This window comes from Morus notabilis, unplaced genomic scaffold, assembly GCF_000414095.1.
Source record: "Morus notabilis unplaced genomic scaffold, ASM41409v2 Scaffold297, whole genome shotgun sequence".
Taxonomy (NCBI): Eukaryota; Viridiplantae; Streptophyta; class Magnoliopsida; order Rosales; family Moraceae; genus Morus; species Morus notabilis.
Window position 1 is genome coordinate 988,165 of NW_010357726.1, and position 21,840 is coordinate 1,010,004.

At 33.8% G+C, this 21,840-nt stretch overlaps 3 protein-coding genes and 2 pseudogenes across 3 annotated transcripts; all 5 read right to left on the reverse strand.

Moving 5' to 3' along the window:
• Window positions 1-317: 317 nt before the first annotated feature.
• On the reverse strand, window positions 318-1,393 carry LOC112094475 (thaumatin-like protein 1). Its single transcript, XM_024175413.1, has one exon. The coding sequence runs from the start codon at window positions 1,305-1,307 to the stop codon at window positions 567-569; it is 741 nt and encodes a 246-aa protein (XP_024031181.1). The 5' UTR covers window positions 1,308-1,393; the 3' UTR covers window positions 318-566.
• A 3,952-nt stretch (window positions 1,394-5,345) lies between these two features.
• LOC112094477 (thaumatin-like protein 1) lies at window positions 5,346-6,433 on the reverse strand. Its single transcript, XM_024175421.1, has one exon. The coding sequence runs from the start codon at window positions 6,362-6,364 to the stop codon at window positions 5,639-5,641; it is 726 nt and encodes a 241-aa protein (XP_024031189.1). The 5' UTR covers window positions 6,365-6,433; the 3' UTR covers window positions 5,346-5,638.
• Window positions 6,434-8,287: 1,854 nt separating this feature from the next.
• On the reverse strand, window positions 8,288-9,267 carry LOC112094603 (annotated as a pseudogene).
• Window positions 9,268-12,565: 3,298 nt separating this feature from the next.
• LOC112094480 (thaumatin-like protein) lies at window positions 12,566-13,554 on the reverse strand. Its single transcript, XM_024175440.1, is given in 1 exon segment — window positions 12,566-13,554. A coding segment is annotated over 1 exon segment (681 nt). The 5' UTR covers window positions 13,401-13,554; the 3' UTR covers window positions 12,566-12,719.
• Window positions 13,555-18,965: 5,411 nt separating this feature from the next.
• Window positions 18,966-19,629, reverse strand: LOC112094604 (annotated as a pseudogene).
• Window positions 19,630-21,840: the final 2,211 nt, after the last annotated feature.

Consider the following 21,840-nt stretch of genomic DNA (forward strand, 5'->3'; position numbering starts at 1 on the left):
ACACACTTTTAAAAAAATATAAATACTGAGGGTATTTAAATATCTTAGAATTATTCAAACTCACACGTGTCAGAAATATTTATTAATTAAACTCAATTAATAATCTAAATTAGACACACTAATAATCTCAATTATCTTAATTAACCTCAATTAATTCTTCAGTATTACAATTAGTCCGGCCGTTTCACTCTCGGAGTTGTTGTTGTTTTTTTTTTTTTTTTTTTTTTTTTTATAACAGAAGTTGATCTATTTTTTAAGCGAACATATAGTTCTTAGATTTGAATCGCTCTAAATATCCATGCACAATAAATCATACATAACAACATACAGTGTAATATATTTAATATACGCACTTTATTCAAGACATACATGTCTGTAATGTACGCGTATATATGAGTACAACAGCTGTTACCTAAACCGTAAACGTGGAAAAGTAGTAACTGATGCTATATATACGTATTGTACAACACGCATATGATTCTTAACATGGCAAAATATATTATGATCAGATCTCATATATATATTCGGCCATGACCAGAAACCCATCTAAGGATCTCTATAAGTATTTAAATTACTTGATCTACCATCTCCATTAAAGGAAAATGGTCAGAATCAGATGTTAATGACCCCTTAGGACAAAACACAACCCTGTAATTAGTCCCACCAGGGCAGGTGAACGTGCTTGTAGGATCATCTTGTGGATAACTGTAAGCATCAGGACACCTTTGCTTGAAGAACTTCGAGAAAGTGGTGGGCCCACAGGTACCATATCCATTTGTGCAACAATATTCATTGGTCTTGAAAACCGTGCAGGGGTTTTGACATCCACCCGGGGTCCTCAGTTCATTAGGACACTGACCGTTGATGTCTGCGGTGCACCGAATCGCCTTGCACCCGCCACTAGTAGGGCTAAAGTCCATAGGAATGTTGAATCCATCAACTAGGGAGATGTCAATGAAATCAAGGTTGTTGTACTGGTTGAGGGCGTATTCGGCCAAGGTGTTTGGAGGGGTTCCCCAGCCTTGGCACTGCAGGAGGCCGCAGTCCCCGGTCTGGCAGCGGCCGCGGCCTGCAGCGTCAAAGTTGCAGTTGGTTCGGCCCCATATGCGGGCCATGGATGTGCCTGCGGGGACGTTGAGAGTCCAGGTTTGGCCTCTGTCAAGGCGGCGGCCCCCACCTGGGCTGGCGGGCGCCCCGACCGGGGAAGAGCATTCGTTACGGATTGTGAAGGTGGCTGCATTGGAAGTGAAAAAAAAGTGGGTGAGAAAGATGAGGAAGAGCATTGAGAGGTTGGCTAAGGAGCCCATTATTTCCTTTTTCTTGTTTGTTGCTTTTATTTTGGGCCTCTAATTATCTAGCAGATGAACGTGGAAGTTTATAAAGAAGCAGGAAAAGCTCTTGGATTTATGTATATAATGACAATATGGGTGCTTTTCTTTTTCAGGCTTTTTTTATTGATTAATCGTGTCAATTGATCATAGAGGCGGCTTTTTTTATTGATTAATCGTGTCAATTGATTATTGATTAATCCAGTGAATCGTGTCAATTCTTTTTCAAGATTTATTTAGTTTATTTAATTTATTGATTTAAATTTTTAATTTAAATTGTGATGTAATTTTATGTAAATTTTTTTAAAAAATAATTAAAAAATTAAATATAATTATTTTTAAAAAAATTTTATCCTAATAAAATTTAAATTTTAAGTTTGAATTAATAAAGTGAAGGAGACCTTAGATAAATCAGCGCTAATTATGTAAATAAAATAAAAAAAGAAAGTTCATGAGTGTCAGGACCACGTTAAAAAGAAGAAAAAAATAGTGTAGTTTAGAGAAGCATTGCTAAACAGCCACGCAACTCGAGTGAACGTGCGGCAGACCCGCATGAGTCGGGTTTAAAGTTATCTGCAAATAAAAAATGCGAAAAGCACCATTAATGTTATACATTATAATTAATAGAAAATAAGTCCCATTTATGATTTATGAGTTTTATATAGTTTCACTTTTTATTATTATGTTGTGATAAATAGGTTGGCAGCTCTAGGATTACTTTAAGAAATAAGTGAAGAATTTAAGACGATGTATTATAAAAAGTAAGGTAATTTTGATAAATATCTTTTAAAATAGTATCATTAAGAATTTTTAGATCTTATTAATAGCTTATTGAATTGTACTTTTTTAGAGTAAGTAATTTGTTAGATTATTATTGATAATTTAACAAATATCATTGACAGCGGGTCTTCAGTTGCCGATAGTGCGTATAATTTAACATATTATTATCTAAAATTTAATAAATTATTATCTATAATTTATTATTATCAAAGTTGTAGCATATTATCACAATAAAAAAATAAAACTCTAAAAAGATGTGTTTAAGAGTCAATTTTTATAATTTTCTCTAAAAAGTATGAAAGCAATTGTGATCAGTTTATACAAACTTTTAGTTCACACCAAAATAAATTTTCTATATATGGATAAGCTTAATTCCCGTGAAGAAAATCAAAAAATATATAAATAGGAAAGTTAAAAAGGAGTTATCTTTAAAAATTATTTAAGTCTCGTTTATTTTATTAATTTAAATTTTATTATAATAAAATTTTTTTTAAAATAATTATATTTAATTTTTTATTACAGTAAAAAATTATCACATAAAATTATATCTTAATTCGTATTAAAAATCTGAAGCAACACACTAAATGAGTACTTATTTAATAATTGATGTTTAAAATAAAAGCGCATGACAAAAGAGGGGCCCACTACACACACTAAAAAAACAACAAACAGCTAAATTAGGAAAAGAGATATGCTCAGAAGATCCGCTCTATCATGGTGGCGGCTTTTGGTTAGTATATTGAACATAATTATTGCAAGTGTAGAATTTTTTAGTAAAGAGGGAACAGAGGCGGCTAATTTAGTACAGGATTTAAATTTTTAATTTGAATTAAGATATAATTTTATATTATAATTTTATATTATGATAAAAAAATAAACTGCCAAGGCAATAATGTGTGGGTGGGTTCAATGTAAAGGATCTTTTTATAGTATTCTTTATAACTCACAATTCTAAACTTTAAATTTAGTTAAAATCACACAAAAATAGTATATCCGCGTAATTAACAAAATTTGATATATATATTTATATATATAAATCTTTAACAATTGAAAAATAAAACTCTATCAATACATATTTTAACATTTTTAATACTTTTTTTTAATATTTGGGATTCTTATCATGTATATAAATCATATATTGTTCTTTCTTCTCCTTGCACTATTTACTTTTTTTATAATTAGTTTTAAAAAGGGTATACAAGGTATAACGGAAAAAAAAAGGCTTTTATTTTCTCTTACACTCCATGGCCCTGCATGCTCAGGTAATAAGTGTCCGAGCTTTTAGCTGATCATGTTTTTTCTTATCGTTTGGAGGAGTTATATATAATATTAATGTATGTATTATCTATGAGCTGGTTTTTGATGATTTAACTATTCATCCCATGTGTCAAGTTAATGAAATTCCGATGCTTCGAAAAACGAGCAAAAGGTTGGTGCAAGGCGGCTAGCTAATAAAGAAATACTAGACAATAAGATGGATTATTATTATTATTGATGTCTTTTAAATTTTAAAAATTCTCACTTTATTTATTAAATTTTAAATTATTTTTATTTAACTATTTTTGTTAAAAATAAATTAAAAAAAGTATTACAATTATGTGGTCTTTTTATTTAAATTTTTATTAAAAATAAAGAGTAAAAACTACATGATCACACTAAAACTCTTATTTTTCCATAATTTCAAAAGAAATTCTTATAAAGGTTTAAATGAGATAAATTTAAAATTTAAGAATTCTCAGAGTTCAAAAAATAAAGTGAAAAGATCTTAAAATAAAAATGCAGTAGTGAGATTAATCCTAATAAGATTGAATTACGGGTATTGGAGAAAGTTAGAAGCACCCCAGCAGTACTATTTAGTCTGCCACGGACATGAAGGCCTGAAATTAAATTTATCAGGTACATCTCTCCTAATCAACAAGGCTAACTATCTTTACTAGTCATAATTGGATAAAATGATTATTTGTTAGGCTTAGATCGATGTGATAATACGTATGGCGTCACTTCGCATGAAAGTTGAAAAATAATGATGAGTGATTTCCTATCCTATCCAGTATTAGGCCCGTTCACTTTACTAATTTAAATTGAGATGCGATTTTATGTGAGAATTTTTTATTATAATAAAAAAATTAAATATAATTATTTATAAGAATTTTTTACTGTAAAAAAATTTAAATTCTAAACTCAAATATATAAAATGAACAGCCATATGTTTTTACTTGATTTCAAAATCAATAAAGAGAACCCCACTAGTATTAGAGAACCAAGGTAGCTAGGAAATAACTATGATTACACTCCCTCCCTTGATATTATCGCGTTTTAAAGTTATATTGTCAAAATTTATTTGTATAATTTTAGGGTCCGTTTAATTTGTCGATTTAAATTTTTTATTTGAGTTGAGATGTAAATTTATGTGAAAATTTTTTATTATAATAAAAAAATTAGATCTGACTGTTTTTAAAATTTTTTTACTGTAACAAAACTCGAATTGATGAAATGAATAGCGACTCAGTATCAATAATTATTTAATTATATGAATGGACACGTGGTCCGGCCAGGACACATTTGCTTAAAGAACCTCAAACTGGAAAAACCATCGCGTGTGTCCTATATAATATGTCCTTGTGTCTATACCCTAAGTACTGAACGTGGTTTTTTCTATTAATTAGTCTATTTTACTCTGTAAATGTTGAATTTTTTTTTTAAGCTACTTTTTAAGCAAGCATATCCTTCTTAGATTTGAATCGCTCAAAAAAATCCATGCACACGAAATCATACACAATAACATACATAATGTGATATATTTAACACTAATTTTAGAGTAGTTTAATTCGTCGATTTAAATTTTTTATTTGAGTTGAGATGTAAATTTATGTAAAATTTTATTATTATAATAAAAAAATTAGATACGATTATTTTTAAAATTTTTTTACTGTAACAAAACTCGAATTGATGAAATGAATAGAGACTCAGTATCAATAATTATTTAATTATATGAATGGACACGTGGCCCGGCCAGGACACATTTGCTTAAAGAACCTCAAACTGGAAAAACCATCGCGTGTGTGTCCTATATAATGTCCTTCTTGTGTCTATACCCTAAGTACTGAACGTGGTTTTTTCTATTAATTAGTCTATTTTACTCTGTAAATGTTGAATTCTTTTTTTTAAGCTACTTTTTAAGCAAACATATCCTTCTTAGATTTGAATCGCTCAAAAAAATCCATGCACACGAAATCATACACAATAACATACATAATGTGATATATTTAACACACGTACACTTTATTCAAGACATTTCATGCATGTATGTAATGTCTATATATATGTGTACAACAGCAGGTACGTACCATACTCAACGGTACACCCGAGAGTAGTATATGAGGTACGTAATATTGTATGGTACGCATATATATATATATATATAACTACAAACATAGCAAAGAAAGGATTAATATATATGATCAGGTCTCATATATACTCGAGAGAAACCCATCCAAGGATCTCTCCGTTTAATATTTCTACTTACTCCCTCACACCATTTCCGTTAAAGGAAAATAATTAGGAGATGTCAATGACCCCCTAGGGCAAAACACAACCCTGTAATTAGTCCCACCAGGGCAAGTGAACGTGCTTGTAGGATCATCTTGCGGATAACTGTAAGCATCAGGACACCTTTGCTTGAAGAACTTCGAGAAAGTGGTGGGCCCACAGGTACCATATCCATTTGTGCAACAATATTCATTGGTCTTGAAAACCGTGCAGGGGTTTTGACATCCACCTGGGGTCCTCAGTTCATTAGGACACTGACCGTTGATGTCTGCGGTGCACCGAATCGACTTGCACCCGCCACTAGTAGGGCTAAAGTCCATAGGAATGTTGAATCCATCAACTAGGGAGATGTCATAGAAATCGAGGTTGTTGTACTGGTTGAGGGCGTATTCCGCCAAGGTGTTTGGAGGGGTTCCCCAGCCTTGGCACTGCAGGAGGCCGCAGTCCCCGGTCTGGCAGCGGCCGCGGCCTGCAGCGTCAAAGTTGCAGTTGGTTCGGCCCCATATGCGGGCCATGGATGTGCCTGCGGGGACGTTGAGAGTCCAGGTTTGGCCACTGTCAAGGCGGCGGCCCCCACCTGGGCTGGCGGCCGCCCCGACGGGGTAAGAGCATTCGTTACGGATTGTGAAGGTGGCTGCATTGGAAGTGAAAAAAAAGTGGGTGAGAAAGATGAGGAAGAGCATTGAGAGGTTGGCTAAGGAGCCCATGAATATTTCTTTTTCCTTTTTTAGGTCCTTGGGTTTTAGTTTGTGCGAATAGTTGTCTGGGAAATATATGCATGCATGGTAGTTTATAAAGAAGCAGAAAAAGGTCTTGGATTTCTGTATGCAATGACAAGTACATGCCCTTTTTTTTAGGCTTTTTCATTAATTATTAGTTTGTAACGTGTGATCCGTACTTATTGCTGTTTTTGAGACATATAAAGAGTTTATAATTTATCAAATAATGATAAATTTATTTATATAATTATTTAAGAATTTTTAAATTTATATTAAAAAACTATGTGAAAAAATTACCGTTGACACATTAATAAAAAATTATTTTAACTAACAAAAAAATAAAATAAAAACACGTGTGATGAAAATTGCTCTCATAAGTGTAAAGTGAGAAGGATTGTATTTTTAAAAAACACATAAAAATAAAAATTTAAAAGAAATTCAAAAAAAAAAAAGATAGAAAAAGTAAAAAAAAATAATAATAATAAGTGAAGTAGCAGCCTTATAGAAAATGACTTTGGCTCTTTTTTATGTGCTGTCAGATTAATTATATCAATTGATCATAGAGGCGGCTGATTGCCTAATATAAAAAAGCGAAAACTCATTATGTAGATAAAGTGAAAAGTGTGAGGTGAGTGTCAGGTCCACGTTAAAGCCAAAAAAAAAAAAAAAAAAAAAAAATTTATTTTGAAAAAAGATTTTTGTGAAAGTGGGGTGTGGGACTATACAAGTTGGGTTGTTTAGAGTTCATTGAATAAATATCTTAACTCAAATAGTCACATCTTGTATTTGAAAAAATAGAAAAATGCTGAGAAGAAGTATCAATGTTGAACACTACAATTAAAAAAAAAATGGATATTATCTATTGGTCTTATTATATAATGTATTACACCGAAAAATAAGAGAAGAATTGAAGATAATGTATTAAACAAAAGCACAAGAAGTCATGGAGAGCGAGTTTGATCAATCTATAAAAGCGTTTAATAAGGTAGGCTCCGTTCATTTCGCCGATTCGAGTTTAGAATTCGAGTTTTGTTACAGTAAAAAGCTCTCAGAAACAGTCACATCTAACTTTTTTGCTACAGTAAAAAGCTCTCACACAAAATCACATCTCAACTCGAATTACAAACTCGAATCAGCGAAGTGAACGGCCCCTTAGAATTCATATAAAAGTAAAATGTATATATATCTGAATAAACTTCCTGTGAAGAAAATCAAAGAATAAAAATTATGAAAGTGTCATCTTTAAAAATTATTTATCATATAAAATTCCTCATTTGATGATCGATAAAATTCAAAGCAAGTGCACATGCAATGGACGAGAAGGGGACAAAATTGGAGCCCACTACACGCAAGAAAATTAACAATAATCAGCTAAGGGAAAAGAGATATGCTCAGAATCTACTCTATCTTAACAAGGATTTATTGATTTTTATCATATTGTTTTTCAATTTGTCCATCCTTGCCATTACCTGGTCAAAAAGTATACGAAAGTTTATATAAGATAAGGTTATGATATTTTTGAGATAGTATTCAATTAAATATCACATGCCCATCAACAGAAAAGTGTACCAAAAAAATATCTCAAATTAGCAAAAACCATCATCATGATGATCACATCTAGCGCATGCTTGATCCGACCATCTTGATCATATTGGTAGAACTATCAAACGATGAAGTACTCATGTTAGGGCAAACCACTACTCTATAATTAGTCCTACCTAAGGCAAGCAAACATGTTGATGCTGAAGTCGTGGTCCTCGTGGATAACTATGACATTATTCATTTTATTAATTTAAATTTTTAATTTTTAATTTTTATAATTAAAATTTTTTAAAAAATATTATATTTAATTTTTTATATTACAGTTAAAATTTTTTAAAAAATATTAAATTTTAACTCGAATTAAAAAATTTATGACCTTGAAAAATAAGTGGTCCCACATGTCCCGGGTCTATTCGTGCAGCAATGTTCGGGGGTCTTGAAACCGTGCATGGACCTTGACACTCACCTGGGACCCGCAATTTATTGGGACTGTTTCCGAGGATGTTTGCCGTACATCTTATTGCTCGAGTGTTACAACTTGCAGAGTTAATTGGGCTAAAATCCATGGTAATGTTGATTAGCAAAAAACAATAATATATATATATATATATATATATATATATCCATGGGAATGTTGAAGCTATGAATAAGTGACATTTCAATGAAATCCAAGTTCTGCCACTGGTTGAGGGCGAATTCCACTAGTGTGTTGGGAGGCACACCGTAGCCCGTGCACTCAAGGACCCCACCACAATCTCCGGTCTATGATTCTTTTATGTTGCTGAGACATTTTTTCCGTGTTGAAAGATATAATAATTTGTAAAAATTTACATTAAAATTTAAAAACTAAAACGATAAAGTTATAAATTTTAATTTTAATTTGTAAAATTTTAAATTTTATGATGAATTATTCGAGTTTACAAGTTCTAATGTAAATTATCTTAAAATTCAAATTTCATAAATTATCATAATTTTTACAATTTTATCGTTTGAGTTTGTAAATTTTAACGTAAAATTTCACAAATTATCATATCTCTCGGTACGGTGCCGAGAATATTCCTCCTGACAGTGTAAAAGAATCTCCAATCCGATAATAACCGCGACCTTACCAATCAAAGTTGCAATTAGTCCGTGTTTAGATGTGTGCCTCTTTCGTGCTTGGGGCAACGTAGAGGGACCAACTCTGCTTTGAGTCAAGGCGGCGGCCCCCACCAAGGCTAGTCGCCGCCTAGACTTATGTAAGGGCACTGGTTCTGGATGTCGAAGGTGGCGGCATGGGTGGAGGTGAGGAAGAGGGTTAAGAAGAGGAGGGAGGAGATTGAGAAGTTGGGAAAGCAAATGATCATCATTGCAAGTAATGTGGATTACCTAATTGGAAATTTATTGAATGCCACGGATATAGTGCCTAGGCTACATCTACATAGGTGGGAAATGTTACTTTTGATGTATGTAACGACAATTCTTTTTGCATGTGATAATGAAGATGGAGGCGGCTTTTGGTTAATATATTTTGTACATAATCATTCAAGTCTACAGTTTTTTTAGTAATGAAAGAGGCAGGCGGCTAATTTGGCACATAGTAATCTTAATGGAGATTCGTGTTTGTAGTGGGGGAAAAAAAAAGAAAAAATTTCACCGTAATGGAGATTCTTTTTGCATGTATAGGGTCTTTTTATGGGTAGGTATTCTTTGTAATCTATGTTTTTAAACACTATATTTTATTAAAATCACCTCTAAATAAATAAACATATATAAGTAGAATTATTTTTAAGTTAAGTGAAGACTAGCAAGTAAATTGAATTTGAAAGGTTTAAAAGAACAATTTATTAATAATTATATAAATAAGCTTAAACATCAAATTGATTTTTATTGAATGGAGGTATCATGTAATGATATAAATATGTATGATGACGTAGTGATGGATCCAGGTTTTTAAATCAGTGGGAAAGATGAAATTTATGGATCAAAATATTAGGGGAAAAAACAAAGAATAGAAAGAGATTGAGAGATGGTCGTTTCAGCAGGAAAAATAAAAAGAGTTGGAAGAATTTTTTTTTTAAGAGAATGAGGTAAATAACAGATTTATAGTAAATAATTAAAGTAAATAGTAAATTTTAAAACTATTTGAAATAGTTTACCGTGTATATTTTTTTTTGTGACTAGTAAAAAGATTTTTTCTCCACGTAAATTTTTTTATGACAGAAAAAAAGATTTTTTCTAAGTAATAAAGATTTTTCACCACATAAATTATGTTTTACAAGTTGTAAATAAAAAATTTACATAATAAGCTGTTTAAATAATTTTAAAATTTACTATTTATTTGGTTTTTTTTTTTTTTTTTTTTTTTTTTTTTCCTTTCGCTTTGCTATACAAATGAGAAACTCGATCCAATTTCGAAGGTGAGTCCAATCAAAGCCCAAAAGATAGGCTCTCTTGAAACAAGCCCAAGATTTCAAAGACCATACCGGTATAAAATGCTTACATAAGACTTGATATAAGACCCATTAGTGGGGCACGTCCTAAAAATGTTGATATACGACTCGATATGTGTGTGTGTATATATATATATATATAAAGTTTCTTATTCTTCAATAAGGGCACGTGCTCCCACTGGGCATTAGCTGCATAGCATCCAGTTCAATCGAATAATTTCTTGCGGTTAATTTGAAGTCTTTGCCGGGAATTGCCAGTACATTAATATCTTTCCATTATTAAAAGATCATAAATAACTAAATTTGTGCAACGTTGTTGCAAACAAACTATATATATACTTTTCTACTGAAAAAAAAACTATAATATACGTTTTCTGTTTAAAATTCCATTGCAAGATCTTATGAGAATTTGATAGGTCGATCAAATTTATAAGTTCTATATTATAAAAATAAACAATACATATTTTGTTTCTTTTGGAAAACCCAATCCAAATATTAGAGCAAAACAAGCAAAAGCTTAAAAATACTTGGTGCACTATATAAATACGACTCTTTAACTGTTGAAAACTTGAACAGCCAATTCAGAATCTTATATACGTACGACGTATATGTACTCATATTTCCTTTCAATTATATCTTAAGTATTTAAAATTTGGATAATTAGAAGTCTTGAATATATTTTGTAGCTTGTAATGGAAAAGCTTGGTCTTGATCCGTGAGTCAAACTTAAACTATTGCTGACTCCGTAAATTACGGACGGTTTTTAGCACACAGTTTCTACATATACGTCTTAGCATAGAAATTTTGACCGGCTTATTTCCAACTCTTAATATCAGAAATTCATTTGAGCCGCCATAGGTGATCTTGATCCATTTATATCATATTCAATTTTCTTTATCTTCCGTTTGTTTTACCATTCGAATCACAACAAAATCTTTTGCTACATTATTTTTCCTTACAAAAATTTAAATTTAATTATTATTATTATTATTATTATTTTTATTATTATTTTTTTGCGTTTTTCTTACATAACTTCACTTTTTCAACTTAAATTTTCAACTCGAACAAGTGAAACGAACAGAGTTCAACATTAACTTCAACCCTATCTATTTACAATGTACGTAGTGACTGAACTCTGGGGAGTGAAAAATAAAGCATTGTAAGACGACTTTGTAAGTGCATGGCAAATCTTCTGTATATATATATATGAATGACGCGATAATAGATAATGGAAGAACGCATAAGGTCCTGATGAAGAATGCACATGACTATCATATTGCTTAAGGGAGCGCCATATATAGTAATATAAGGAAGATAGGTTTTATTAATGGAAAAAAAAAACATAATTAATAACAATATCTATCTAATGGTTAAACGTCATAACTTCGGCGTCTTCATCAAGATTTTCTCGGTGTTTTCTAGTTTGTTCAATTTTATTTTCGTTTTCGTTTGCTTCGTTAGAGGTTACTTTCAGAAAATTTTGTCATTTTTTTCTTTTATTTTAATGTTTAGTCGGTGCTAAGTAACCTGATTTGATGTGCTAGTTCTTCTTTGACGTTGATTATCTCTTTCTTAAAGAAAAAAAAAAGACTATTATTAAAGTTAGACTATTATATATGAATAGAAATAATGATCAAGTACGGAATTTCTGTGCATTTTCGAGCCTATAAATAGTAATGAATGTGTCACTGAGGAAAAATATATAGTACATTTGTTTCCTTTAATTTGAGAAATTTTCTATCTTAATATTTCTTGTGTTGAGCGACAATTAATAGTCCTTTCTGGTATAGGAACCTCGATTTTTGAGAGCCGGCCGTTCAAAGAATGAAATCAAATGAAATGAGCATTGTTATTGAGCATCGATAATGCTCAGCATCACTAATTAATAGAAGGTGATCAGTCCCATAAATTAATAAATACGTAATTGAACCCACCTTATATTAGTAGTCGTGTTTATCACCAATGGTGTTTTTAAGCATTTTTCAAATACTAGTTGTCGCCTAACTTGTCAGGATCATGAAGACAACGATTTTTCCACTTCCAACATAAACTAATAATCGATATATTTACGTTTCTATAAGATAGGATTTTATATATTATGAAGTTAATAGCCGAACAATCCATAAATGGAAAGATTATCTATGAGCTTGATAGGATTACATATATGTATACATTAAACGTTGTGGTCATAGTGATCATCCCATTAGAAAGAAGATCGAGCCACCAACATCCTTATTTTTCCATCCTTATTTTCCCATGATTTTAATACATAACTATTACAATCTTTCGTAACTGACCGTTACATATGCTCCAGATTCTAGTTTTATTTATGCTGAGAAGTCAAAATACTTATAAATTATATATGCGCTTCAAGGACAAAACACGACCTTGTAGTTGGTCCCACCAGGGCACGTAAAAGTGCTAGTTTGATCATCCTTCGGATAACTATAAGCATCAGGACACCTATCCTTGAAATACTTAGAGAAGTTGGTGGGCTCACAGTTGCCGGAATTGCAACAATACTGATCCGTCTTAAAGACAGTACAAGGGTTATTGCAGCCGCCGGGTGCTTTTAACTCACTGGGACACTGCCCATTGATGTCGGCGGTGCACCGGATCCCGCGGCTGCACCCGCCGGGCGTGGGGCTGAACTCCATCGGGACATTGATCCCGTCGACGAGCGAGATGTCGAAGAAATCGAGGTTGTTGAACTGGTTCAGCGCGTATTCCGCCAGGGTGTTGGGTGGCTGGCCGTAGGCTTTGCATTCTAAGACCCCACCGCAGTCCCCCGTCTGGCAGCTGCCTCGTCCGGCGCCGTCGAAGTTGCAGTTGGTTCAGGCCCAAATGCGAGCGGCTTTTGTGCCTGGGCTCACGTTGATGGTCCAGGTCTCTCCGCGGTTGAGCCGCCTGCCGCCGCCAGGCACGGCGGCACCCCAGACGGTGTAACCGCAGTTGTTCCGAATTTCAAAGCTGGCCGCATTGGACAAAGGAAAGATGAGGGCTATTAAGAGGAAGGGGATAATGGAGAGGGTTTTGAAAAGACTTGTCATGATATATCAGGAATAATAGAGCAGTTATAAATGTGAAGATGGCTTTAGATAGATTGTTTTGCTTTTGGTTTCAAGTGATGCACTATTGGTTATAGGACAATGGGCTTTATATAGAACTTGGTTTATCAAGGTAAATTACCAAAAAAAAAAAAAAATTATATATATCAATGTATGGCTCTAAGTAAAGTGAAACAATTCTCCTGTAGTTGGAAATGGCTGCATGAAAATTCGTCGAGATTGTCTATATCGCTATTGATCAGGATATATATACACTAATACACGTATAATATGTGTGTGTATATATCGACAATATCATGCATCGTTGCTTTTGATCTGCTTAATTAAGGGAACACGTTAACATACAATTTTTTTTTTTTACCATACAAAATTTTTTAATTAATGAGCAATTGGCATCTAGGAAAAACAGATAATAATTAGCTTTTGTTACGTATCTGATGGTCAAGAAAATGTTGATATGAAGATGATTCTTATTGATGGAAATGACCGGTATCCGAAAGAAGGAAAAGTCTCATGAATTTGTCACGTTGTGGTTTTTGTCCACGTATATAGCTTAGCAACTTTTTATTTGTTTATTTCACAACTCAAGTTGAGAATTTGAGTTGTGCATGTGAGAGAAAAATAATATAACAAAAAAATTACATTTAAATTTTTATGAGATGAAACACTGTAATAATAAAATTTGAGTTGTAAAAAAAACAAACCTTTTATTTCTTGACAATATCCACCCTCACAATTAATTACTTTCTATCCACTTTGTTATATTTTTCAAACAAGACAGGATCAATCCTATCCTAGTATTAATTCGTGGTAACAGTCATATATACTATTATATAAAATACCTTTTTTATTATCACGTAAGTTGTCTCCTAAGTTCAAGTATCCTCCTGCATTATTCTCTCTTGCTTAGAAAAAAATCCTCTCCAGAAGGCCCTCATGGGCCCTCATGGGGACTTGAACTTGGGACTCCTGATACCAACTGATGTAAAATTAACGCAACCATTCTTCTCAAAAGTTACAAATAGTGAGAGAAGCACAATTAAATCCTTCAAACATCATCCATAACTAGACTCGGAAATCCACTCCAAATACTACAAGTTCTATAGTAGAGATAATACCAAAATAATGATAAAAATATCTTAGAGGAAACCATGGAGAACCATTCATCTTTTGGACTTTTCAAACGTGCAGTGTTTGGTATGGGAAGTAACGAATTAATACTAGTGCCTACTTTTATTATGAGGTCTATTAATCATATGCACTTTTAAAGGCACCGGCCTCTCACGAAATCACAATCATATAGAGAAATCAAATAAGCAAATTAGTTTCCTTCAAATATCAAATTCACTATCTCGATCGAACCCAAAACACACAATTATGCCTAATAATAAAGAGACCCATTATCAAGCTAACTAATTTAGTATCATTGTACATGTACAATAATATGACATATATATATATATATAATCTCTTCAATCAGGACTGAAGACAACGTTATAGTCAGTCCAACCAAATCATGTAAAACTGCTAGTTTAATCATCTTTCGGATAACTATAAGCATCAGAGCACCTATCCTTGAAAAACTTGGAAAAGTTGGTGCGCCCACAGTTGCCGGAATTGCAACAATAGTGATTGGTCTTAAAGACCGTACAAGTGCTATTGCACCCACCGGATGTCCGACTATCCACCAACGGGTCTCTGGTCGGCCTATCATAACCTGACAAGTTATGATCCATGAACTAACAGCATACACCAACCACCGGTGGTCTCCGGTCGGCTGGCCATAACCTGACATATTACGTCGGCCACCGGCGTGTTTCTGACCAGCCACCGACCATAACCTATTAGGTTATGATCCATAACCTGACATATTACATTAGCACGAGCTATAGTTTATCAGGTTATAATCCATAACCTGACACATTATATATGCCAATCGCCGGTGTCAGTCATAGACTATCAAGTTATGATCTATAACCTGACAGATTACGCCGATTGTCGACCTCCGGTCACCAGCGTCAGTCATAGTATGCTTCATAACCTTACAACTTATGTTTTATAATCTGTCATTTTATGAGATTATGATCCCTAACCAGTCAATTTATGATCCATAAACTGTCAGATTATGTTCATAACCTACCAAATTATTAAGCATAATCTGCTACATTATGTTATTTTTCCAAAAATATCACTAGATTAAAAACAACAATAATCAAATTAGAAAATTCAAACACAAAAAAATATTTAATAATCAACTAAATTTATAAATATATCAACTTCAAATCAAAGAAACATAATCACTGGAGAAAAAATAAACTAAAAAACTACAAGAAATCTTTACTAAACTTATGTATAACAGATGATACCCTCAACACCACTCCCTGCATAATTCTTCATCTTTATTAGAATTACCTTCATTTTCAAATACTTGAAAGTAAAGTACAGCCAAGGATTGTTACCATTGCCTTTTCCGATTCTAATATGCTTATGACTCTGCAACCATACTCACCAAAGTTCTCTGGAACTGAATGTTGAATCATCAAAAAGGAAGAGAACTACATAATGCAAAACCAACTCAACTCATCAATAAATCCTACAAAATTATTTGTATAATCATTAAAAGAACACTTTTTATTTACTAGTGGTATTACTAAATAAAAAAAATACATACATAAGGAGAAGCATAAGCTAAAGTACATTGTAATGACCGAAAAAATCATAAATTTAAATAATGTAATTTACATATTTAAATTAAGAATTTTCTTAGAAAAGAACATATTTGATTTCGTGAATAAAGGATTTATGAAATTAATATTAATATTCTAAAATTCTATAGTAAGTTTTAAGTTAAATTCACTTTTCGTGATCAAATAATTCGGTTGATAATTCTCACCGTGATTTAAGGCAGAAAGAATTTTAATCCGAAAATGACTTGAGAATTTCAATTATAAAAATTTTCAAGTGCAGTATGATGTTAGCAGTGTATCGAGAAATACTCTAACACTCAAAAAATCCTTAATTGCCAATTACTTAAATTAGAGTTAAGCAAATAGCATTTCGATAAAAAAAAAAATGCTATCCGAACTTAGGAATTGACATTGTTAGTAATGCATAAAAGTCAAGTTAAGATGGTGATTAGTCCAAGAGATAATTTTTACACTTGAAAAGTCTGATTGTAGTACACGATTTAGATTTGAAATCGACATTAAATTTCTCAGGGATAACATTGAACTGTAAGTAATAGATTAATTTACGTAGAAATTACATAGACCATTACTATTAGAACACTAAATTTTTAAAATACATCAAAATACAAAAAAACAAAAACAAAAAAACAAACAAAAACAAAAAAAAAAAAACAAAAAACAAAACAAAACAAAACAAATTTTAAAGGTACCTAATGACTACATACTTGTATGGTTATTATATCCCTCGAGAAATTAATAGACGGAGACCATATTTTTCAAGTCTTTGTTGTATCATGTAGTTCCAAATATACCTTTCATTTTCTGTTTTTGTCCTTTCTATATCAATCACGCTACTTGTCCGGTTGTCCCTATACTCAGTGTTGGGTCTTTATCAGCATCGACTATCAAAGACCAAAGACCAAGACTTCCTAATTTGCATTTAGGGACTACGGCAGTTTGTTATTTAACCAGCGCACGTTATCAATCGACATCATGACCCAACTAAAGTTCAATGCGTCTTGCCTTTTATTTAACGTTGTCTGGATTCATCAGATCATGGCAAATAATAGAAAGTGATAATATATATTGTAATTGTTCTAATTTCTCTCCACCCATTTCTTATCCGAATTAACATTATTGTCGCTTTTTTAAAAAAAAAGAAAAAAGAAAAAAAAAAAACCTCGTGGAGAAGTCTGCGGAAGAAATCAACAGGTAGCTCTTTGGGCGAGGTGGGGAGGGAAATCAACCGTGGGATCTGGGTTGACTAATCAGCAGAGCTTGATATCACATGAAAGGTTGTGATTGATGATTCTTAAAAAAAATAAAAAATAAATAAAAAAAGGGCTTATATATGTTCTTTGTGCTTGAAGTGGGGCATATTTCTTCTATCCAATCATATCATGTCATATCGTATAAAAAATTTAAACTTTTTTAATTAATTTTTGTGTGCTTATCATGAGATGATGTTGTATTATTTGATTAGTTAGACATTAATTGGGACAAGAAAAATTAAATAGAAAATCTGAATCCTTGAAGTGAGAAGGAATTCAAGTGGTAAAAAAGGGTCAATTATGGTGGTATTTACTGCTACCCATGTCATTGTTACTTTTTTGGGGATCATGCACTCTTTTTCTCTTGGGATGAGATTAGGGGTGTAAGAATTCAAGCTGAATCAGAGAAACCCGCCCGAGCCGACCCTACCTACCTAAAAATAGTGAGATTTTTTTTTTCGGTAGCAATAATGCCCAACCCGTAAAATGCGGGTAGGGTCACGGGGCAGATTTAAAGAACCCGATATTGCCCCTACCCGGCTGAATTTATCAGCACAAGGAAAGAAATCAACCCAATTCTAACATTTTCTTTGGCCTAATTCCAATGTTTTCTTTGACCAAGCACAATTCCACCCTGAAGGCCCCCACCCCTAACATTTTCTCTAGCCAATAATAATGGGCTTAATTGTAAGAACCACAACATGAAGGCCCCAATCCTAACGTTTTCTTTGGCCAATGATAATGGGCTTAATTGCAAGAACCCCAACGTGAAGGCTCAATCCGACCTACACGGTCACCCTGAGCCTACCCGAGGTAATCCAAAGGATTACAGGTTTGTTGGCTTAAAGAACTGTTGCGGTCTAAATCTTTCTCAGCCCGCACATTACGGCTTGGCCCAATTTCAGGCCCAAGGCTGATCCTACCCGGCGACTTATATATTGGCCTTATATATTGATTTTTGAGGTATAAGGGAGTTGATCAATTTTTAAAGTCCACATGCTTTATGATTGTGTAGGGTGTGACATTATCGGTAAGTTATCAATATCTGTATACTGACCTTTGCTTATAGTTAATATATTTTTTATGGTCCTCTGCCAAACAGGTTTCTCCGGCCAACGAACAGTATTCTTCGACCAATCAGAAAGATAAGAAATAACGTACATAAACTTTAGAACACCGTTAAAGCTAGAAGTATAATTTAGTTGCAAAATAAAAATTTTTAATCAATTAATGAAAAAGTTATTAGCATATAATAATTAATTATTGCATTGTAGTAGGAGAATCTATATATATATATATATATGTATATATGTATTGCTGATTAAATGCGAATTGCATATAATACCAAAAAATACTACATCCTAACATTCTGTTAATTGTTTGATGACGATATTTATTTAGAAAATTAGTTCTTAGAGCTAGACCTTTTTCATTCAGGGTGTGGTTTATTATTAAAAATTCGTTTACCCAGAATTCGTCCATATATATATATGTATATATATATTTATGCATATGCAAATATCACAACCTTTTGTAGCATGTATATAAATGCGGCACAAGTACGTGCATCGCAAATGCAGTTAGCTTCTCCGACCAATAAAATGTTTTATTACACTATTATATTTAGTTCGATCGAACTATATTATTATAAGTTGGCTACTTATTGGTCTTCTGTAAGATTATCGATCGGAGCTTAATAACATGCTTAAGCGCAGAACACAACCTTGTAGTTAGTTCCACCAGGGCACGTAAAAGTACTAGTCTGATCATCCTTAGGGTAACTATAAGCATCAGGACACCTATCCTTGAAAAACCTAGAGTAGTTGGTGGGCCCACAATTACCGGAATTGTAACAGTACTGATCCGTCTTAAAGACCATACAAGGGTTATTGCACCCACTGGATGTCCTCAACTGAGACGGACACTACCCGTTGATGTCGGCGGTGCACCGGATTCCGCGGCTGCACTCGCCGGACGTGGGGCTGAACTCCATCAGAACATTGAACCCGTCGACGAGCGAGATGTCAAAGAAGTCAAGGTTGTTGTACTGGTTCAGCGCATATTCCGCCAGGGTGTTGGGTGGCTGGCCGTAGCCGTTGCACTGGACGACCCCGCCACAGTCGCCGGTCTGGCACTGGCCGCGGCTAGTCCTGTCGAAGTTGCAGCCGGTTCGGGCCCAAATTGTTGGAACAATTCGAGTATAGAGATGAAAAGAATGCAGAAACAATAGAGGGTTTGAGGCGTATAGGAATACTTTCCTTTAAGGTTTTATTTGCCCTCACTTCTCAAAGTTTGCTAATGAGTTTTAATGGCAAATTACCCCCAAGATACAACAAACCCTTGAACACAATATCCAGCAAAAATATTGAGTTCCAGAACAATAATAATTCTGTAAATTTTTTGGAGAGAAGAGATAAAAAGACAGAGGTATATTTCATTGAATGAATGCATCATCTTTAAACGTTACAACCTTTCACATAAAGATGCAATGGTTCAAAACCTTTTTAGATCACTAAAACACACGAAAACACGTTTTTCCAAAAGTTTGAGGAAGGTCGTTCCTGTACAAGCTGATTTAATATTATTTGAGTTTACAAGCAATAATATATGTAAATAATTTAGCTGAATAATATGCTCTTTGAATGAACATTTTTTTTTTTTTTTTTGGGGATAAGAGAAATTTCGTGTTACATTTTAGTTTTCTAGAGGATCTTTCTTTGCATTCAACAAAATTACTGTGACAAAACTAAAGGCAGTACTTTTATGTCATTAAGCAACGGCTAGTATGGGAAATTAATGGGAGAATTATTATTGGAGCAACTTTGAAAAAAATATGTTTTTTAACTAAATAATGGGCCTGTTTGATTCCGTTTTTCACATTTTTCAAGATCCAAAAACTGAAAATGCTCTGAGAAAGCCGTTTGGCAGCATTTCTTGAAAAACAAAAAATGAAAATTGTTGTGTAGGAAAATGTGATGGACATCTGGATCAACGACACCACGACACGTGGCCATAACTGCTCTCCGCCAAGCACACAACCCTCGGCGCCTACGTTTCCCTCCTAATCAGCCGCAAAGCCCAAGAATAAAGTCCGGATTAGGGCGACGACCCCTTGTGGCGCCGACGGATAGTGCCGCTTGAATTAAGGTATGGATATTCCTCAGCTGCAGAAATGACCACCAGAAAGGACGACTGGGGCTAAACGGCGCTGGCGACGAGGGGAACATTCCTTTGAGACATGGCGGGTTGCGTGCAGAACTGGAAAACGTCTATCAGCATTAATTACAAATTCTCAAACCTCCCCACAGGGGACAGAAAAGCATTACGGAGAATCACAGAGCCGTAATAGAAGACTAATTGGCTGAGTGAACAGTGCTGATTAGTGGGCTACATCTGGGCCTACCAAGGTAGAACACTTGAGTGCTTCCACTGATCAAAGAAAACCACTAGGTGAAGGAAGCCCAGTATAAAAGGATGAAGACCCCCACCGAGAGAGGGGTCAGAAAACTGAACACAAGAGAAAAAAGGAGAGCCCTAACTTGTAAATTGTTGCCCTCTCAAAAGAAATACAAAACTTACAGTGGATGTAACTCTAATTTTACAGAGTGAACCACTATAAAATTTCTTGTGTTTGTTTACATACAGTTCATTTAACACACAAATACTCATATCTAACAAGTATCTACTCTTTCACTAAACACATAGGTCGGTAACCCGAAGGGAAACCTCAAGGTAACCCGGCCGGTTTTTTGTTGGCAAAATCTAACCGTCAACATGACCTATGGAAGTTCAGTGGTTATCAATGGCGGCCACAACATAGCAGAGGGAGAAGGGTTTCATCCACAAAGGCTTCTCCGGCAAGTATGTGCTGTGAGGAGTAGAGATGTTTGAGAGAGCATCGGCGGTAAGATCGAAGGTGAAAAGCTCAACGGTCGTGAGGGGTTGCATTAGGGAGGCGTGATTCGAGGCAACTCTAGAGTTTTGGTTTGAATCAACTCCAAGTAGAGCTCATAGAGAGACCCGTCATTTCTGGGCAAGGTCACCGGAAGGCAACCGGAGTTTAAGGTTCCTCACTGCTCAATGCGTGTCATCGGGATGGGGGTGGGCAGTCAGAGAAGAGTTAGGGGAGGGGGGTGCAGTCGGGGGGGTGGTGGGCAGTCGGAGAAGAGAGAGAAGAACGAAGGGAGAAAATGAAAAAGGAAAATGAAAAACGGATTTCATCCGTTTTCAGAAAAAATGAGTTTTTGGGAAAAATCCAAAAACATTTTCATTTTTTGTTTTTGTACGGATTCTTCCCAAACACATTTTCATTTCCCGTTTTCATTTTTTTTTCTTGAAAAACGTGAAAAATGAAAATGAAAATGGAAACAAACGGGCCCAATATTTCTCCAGAATCAACAATGATAAACACATACATACATGAACGTATCTTTCGATTTTAACCTCCACTTAGTGACTATACTT